Genomic DNA, 6,000 nt, shown 5'->3' with positions numbered 1-6,000 from the left:
CCAGGTATGAGTAATATTCCTTAGAATATTCCCTTGGATACCAGGTCCATCATTAGTGGGCGGTGGTTGGTGGACCGCGTTCTTGATACGCAGGCGATGACCGTGTTTATGCAGTGTAACCGCCCTCATTGTATATGTGTCTACCACACTGCCTATAGTACTATATATGGACATGGTTGCCATGAGCTAAAGTATCCAATGCTTGTGAGTATCCACCCCCTTCTACACTTTGTACATACTCCATCCAGAGTCTTTCTAGATCGCCATCTAAGATCTACTTGAGAGCACACAGGTGGACAACACCATTACTTGTACCTCTTTGGTATAATCATAATTTTACTCTCTCCATTGTGTATCTATTGTGCTTTGTCTTGCTGTCTTTTTCCGTTGTGCCATATTCTTATACACTATGCATACTAATCTTTGGACATTTTTCTTGTTTAGGACTTAGCACTCACCTCTTTCTTTTAAAGATATATACCCTTCACTTCTCCCAATTCATAACATCCTTGTTTAGGACTTAACACTCACCTTTTTCTTTTAAAGATATATACCCTTCACTTCTCCCAATTCCTAGCGTCCTTGCTATGAGAAATGTAATGAAATACATATAGCACTATTCCTAACATCCTTGATATGAAAAAGGTAATGAATACATATAGCACTATTGAAGCAATACAATATGAAGGGTTGGGTATTATTTACACCACATAGTACATAATTCCTATATTGAAGCAATACAATATGAAGGGTTGGGTATTATTGACACCACATTGTACATAATTTCTATATTGAAGCAATACAAAATGAAGGGTTGGGTATTATTAACACCACATAGTACATGAGTTTGTCTTGGGTGATTTAAAATATTTGGCTCAATGCATGGTACAAGTTTGAGTTCCTTTTTTTATTGAACGTAAGGGCTTTCTCCCCCTTCTATCATTTCTTCAGTCATTGTGTAAGCATAAAACTTTACAATCTCTGACAAAAATAATAATTCATTTTGCTAATAATTTATCTTGTGCATATCCTTTTGATGAAGAAACATCCATGCACACATCCATCCTACATATTCATACTATAATAATTATTTAGAGGATTCAGAGGAAAATGCTAGGAAAACAACTTCTATGAGTACTCCTTGTTTACCTACCCACATTAATGATCTAGGTTTATTTGCAACAGATATTTTGTTCTTGTTTATGCGTATACATTGACGATCGAGATTAAGACCCCCACGGAATGAAGTGGTAACAAGATTTTCATGGTGATTTGTACAATGACTAAAATGTACACAGGGCCATGGTGTGCACTTTCACAGAACAACAAGATGATCACATTTTCACTTTAATTGCACATCTCATAGGAGGCATGTGTGCTACTGTTATTATGTCAGGTTTTGAAGTACGTTCAACGCCATAATTGAAAGCTTTCAAGACTCTCCCCATGAGCTTGCCTTTTCATAGTTTTAACATACTCTTACTTCAACTCCAATGTATGCATGTATAGCTTCTTTTTAGTAAATGGGCATTAAGAAAGGTTCTCCTCATTAAATAATGTAATTTCCTTGCATTATTGAAGAGTCCCAAACCAAATTTTAGCATTCTGGAGCAAAGATTTTATCGTTTGATTCCATGGTAAATACATCAGCTATGTATGGCTCAACCAAGGTAGAGAGATTAAAGATATGATAATCATCAGGTTCACTAGGAGCAAACCTTCAGCTCCACATAAGATCGTCCTTAGAGCTTTACCCCTCGAGTTTTGTATAATTTTTACACTAGTTCATCTATCTTCATTATTTCTATCATCCATCAAAGGCTACACTTGCCTTGTCCAGCGTTAGGTGGTTCCTCTCCTCGAGCATCTGGATGGACAGATAACCACCTTTTGAGCACACGAGCTGAATTCCATTTCCCATATAAATCTCCCTTCACATGGATGAAACCACATCATGCACACCAACAAAGTAGTAGTTTTATAAAAGAAAACATTTTCCACAAGTTTTCATTGATGGATGATTCAATCCCTAGGATACTCAGCATAGACAGGTCACGTGCCATTTTAGAATCTATGGGAACAATTGCAGCATTTGTGAAGTATGAGAAGTCCTACCTAGGGCAAACCATGATTCTTTACACTCCAAGATTGTATATGCATGGGCCTTTTTATGAGGTGAAGCTGCTTTGGAGAGACTTAGTGACTCCTTAAGAGACCCCTGATCACTCAGACATTCATCACCTTTTTCTTGAGACTACTAGAAAAGTAAGAAACGGAGAGACTTTAATTTGCACTGCAGCGGACCCACAAGGATGGCTTGTGTGCTCCCTAGATAATTTCTTCACAACAGCTCCCATGCCACCTATTGGAGTTAAGATAAATAATACAGCTTGATTGATAGACACTCCACTTGTCCATCTGCTGTCCTACATCCCAGCAACATCAAATTGTAATAAAAAAAGGGAGATATGAGAACTAAGCATCAAGTGTGCAGAAGCAGCAGTAACGAGGACCTCAGGTTAGACAGAGCAGAAAAAGCTAGAGATGCCAGAATTCGGCTTCTTAAACTTGCACTTCATAATACAATTAAAATCCTTATGAAAAAAACCCTTTCTTGCGTATACAAGATACTTCTCAAATGGGTCATGAATTAGCTTTCAAAATGCACCAAAAAATCACCACATTAACAAGTCATAGGATACATTCACTGCAATTATCCTTGGCTTGAGATGTTTCCAAAGTAATGCTTATGAAGGGTGATGAAGAATTACAATGATCAATCTAGCTCCTCTTTGTGTAATGAAAAGTCAATGCAGCAACCTGACTTCCTTAGTGTCACAGGAGTTCTAGAAGGCTTTGTCAATTAATTAGTGAAAACTTAAAAAGGGGTACACACCCGATCAAAACCTTAGCCATTTTTTTTCTCTCTCTTTGCTGTGCACTGCAAGACTCGCCGATGCATGATTCGCCTCTGCCTTGAGTAGATCCTTTCGAGCCTCATGTAGCTTCCGAGATACGGCTTCGTGGACAGCTTTATCCTTGCGGTTGCGCAAAGCCATCTCTTGAAGCTTCTCCACTTTACTTCTAAGCTCTGCTACCTCGTCTGCCTGTGCCATGAGTGACCTCCTGTCGTCTTTGTGTGTTTTAGCCTTGACCTGTCTCTGACCATCCACTTTACCCTCACTAAACCTCGTACCAGCTTCATTTTCTTCACCCTCAAAGTCTTTCTGTGCAGAAAGTTGGTTATTGATAAAACCGAACACATCCAAAGACTTACTTTCCTCAGCTTTAGCTAAGCGGGCGGCATCCGCTAGCTTCTTATCACGCTTCCTTTTACCTCCTCTACTATTTTTCTTCTTTCCTTTAGCTCGATCAATGTCTTCTCCTTTGCCAATAAAGTCCAATGATTGACGTTTCGGTAGAACCCTTACCTGAAGAGGGAGAACTATTCCTTGTCCGGTTCTACCCAGTCCCATACCTTCTCGGTAACCCATACTTACCATCATTTTGGAGGCCATACCACGTGTATGCTTCTCCCAATTGGCAAAAATCTGGGTGTCCGTTTGAGGGCCGGCCATACTTGTGGCTCCGAAGCCCAAAAAACTATAGTCACCATCGTCTTCTACTTCTTCAAGTTCTTCTTTTTCATCTTCCTCTTCAGAGCTTGTGCTCTCTACATCACTGACTTCTGCATACTCTGAGAGGCACAAGTTTCCCATTCCGACCTCCAAACGGCTTCCGTCATCCACAAAAACAGCACTACCGCTTTGGAGAGCCTCATTCCATGATTCAAGCTCCGCTTGTCTCCATAGCCCTTCACCTTTCAAAGACCTGCATGCCAGCACCGGAGACCCGACACATGGCTGCTGCCATGTCAGCAAGTTGTACTGCTTCAATGTGTCTGGTGACACCAGATAACCTGCCAGAAGTGGTAATCAGAATTCGGGTACTCAAACATGATTGTACACATTCACTCTTCAAGTGGTAATCAACCAGCTTAGGTCACCCACCATGGGACATGCGGCAGTTTTCTCCAAACCGACACCGCTGCTGCATATAGAATTTACAAATCTGCACTTTTTATAGCTTCATGTTAGTCCAGATTGAAGTTTTAATGAGAGAACCTGCCATACACCCAAGCACACTTATTCCACTGGTCCTGCAAAAAGGTCTTTAAAATTGTTTATTTACAGAAAACCGATCCTCTAATAAACAATGTAGCAAAAGTCACAAGAGTGGCCAATGGCAAAACCCCCTCCATCGGTTGAGCACCAAAACACTGTTCCTGGAGACTGGAAAAAAGCAGAGCTCCTCTAGCCACCTTCTAGCCACTTAAGGCTGTACCTAAGGTGTCAAAATTCGTAGAGACCGACCACATGACCATGCTTCTATTTCTAAATCATGAACCTTAAATGAAAGGCAGGTAAAACGCTCTTCTGGCCGATTCTCATGCCTTTTCCCCAGGCCCAGCCTTCTGAAGAAATTGGAAAGGTGGGCATGGGGGTGGGAAGCCCAAAAGGGGGGGGGGGGGGGGGGGCACTCCCCAACCCTCATGCATGCAGACTTAAAGATGTGCAAGCATATTATGGGGGAGTCTACTCGCTTTGATTTAGGCTCTAATCTTCACAAAAATGAGGGAGGCGTAGACAGGCGCATTCTTGGTGTACGTCGTTGGAGCACTCTTCACGGGTGAATTGTGAGAGACTCCTCCCAAAGATCACCTAACACACAAGCATAAACAAGATTAAAGAAACTAAATAAAAGGGGTGCAAGCAAGCTCACCACCCAACTGTAGGTTCGCGTCCACAAACCTCCCCCGAGCCAAGGGCTAAGGTTCGACTCCCACGAGTCCATGCTAGTCAGCCTTGGCGTCCCATACCACCAGTGCCTGCCCACAAGGGCCCTCGGCAAGACTACTTGTGATCCGCCATGTCCATGGTGGGAGTAAGCCTTTTGGTCCAAGTCCAAACCACAATGAATCAATAATAACCCAGAAGACACTTATATATAGTGCTTATTGCTGCTATAAATAACAGTCCAATCATAAATAGCCAATAACCTTGCATTTTTTAAATCTGAACCTTAGCCACCTGAATCCACCTGCTTTTAACCCCAAGGGTTAGTGGAACATTCCCACGCTTGGAAATAAATGAAGGAGAAACCACCTATCTCCATCAACTATCTCTAAAATCAGTTATACCTGTCTATCAAATCCACATAGCCATGTATCAAGGAACCAGCTCAATTGAAGTTGTTGTTCCTCCAACGTATGACCGTGGAAGCAAGACCAAAACAAAATCTTCTCAACAGGTCCCTAAATAAATATAAACTATCCTTCAAGCCTCCAACTCCTCATGGAATTGGAAACCTGAAATCGCCGAGACATCTTGGTGCACTACACCTCCACCCCATGTCATGGTCCTCCCTACAAGTAAACCACTAGAATAACAGTGAAATAACTCAAACATACTCTCGTCCTAATGGAGCTCCCACATGGTAATATAGCATGCAATTTGTCCCAATCCTGAAATATTCTAACTAATGTCAAGCAATCTCCTCCTCCCCCAGCTGGCTCATCCTCAAAGGCTGAGAACCTGGGATCAAACAATCCTATGATCAACCAACCGTTCAACTAGAAAACCACAACCTGACTCAACGGAGAGAACATTTGTGAGACTCCACACTGATGCTTCCTAGCCCCAAACATCTAACTTAACCGTTAGAAACCACAATTAACATCAGATTTAAACACTTCATAACAAATATACACTATATTACGAAGTCCTACTGAGTTACAAAAAAATAGAGAGTGGGACCGCAAAATCACATGGACGTGTAACTCTGAACATATATCAGTAACTGGAGTGAACTGGCAAACTTGCTCACGACTTCCTAAAATAGAAGAAATAGCTAAAATACCCAAAAAAAAAAAGTAAAGCCATATAACATTGAGATGCACAATTCTAAACAGATTCTGCACATCCCTTTTTCACCTTGGTA

General features: G+C 41.4%; 1 protein-coding gene across 1 annotated transcript in view; it reads right to left on the bottom strand.

Moving 5' to 3' along the window:
- Positions 1 to 2,631: 2,631 nt before the first annotated feature.
- The window catches only part of LOC147634679 (zinc finger (CCCH-type) family protein / D111/G-patch domain-containing protein), a 58,658-nt gene continuing 55,289 nt past the window's right edge, over positions 2,632 to 6,000 (bottom strand). Inside the window, exons 3-4 of the mRNA XM_086803819.1 lie at positions 4,011 to 4,071; positions 2,632 to 3,919 (exon numbers count right to left, since the gene is read on the bottom strand). Coding sequence (XP_086659945.1) covers positions 2,901 to 3,919; positions 4,011 to 4,071 — 1,080 coding nt within the window. The 3' untranslated portion in view covers positions 2,632 to 2,900. The remainder of the gene's footprint in view (positions 3,920 to 4,010; positions 4,072 to 6,000) is intronic.

This window comes from Cibotium barometz, chromosome 10 (assembly GCF_041138505.1).
Source record: "Cibotium barometz isolate CiBa-2024 chromosome 10, ASM4113850v1, whole genome shotgun sequence".
NCBI classification, from domain to species: Eukaryota; Viridiplantae; Streptophyta; class Polypodiopsida; order Cyatheales; family Cibotiaceae; genus Cibotium; species Cibotium barometz.
Note: the sequence above shows the minus strand (reverse complement) of the source record. Positions and strands in the feature narration are given on the sequence as shown.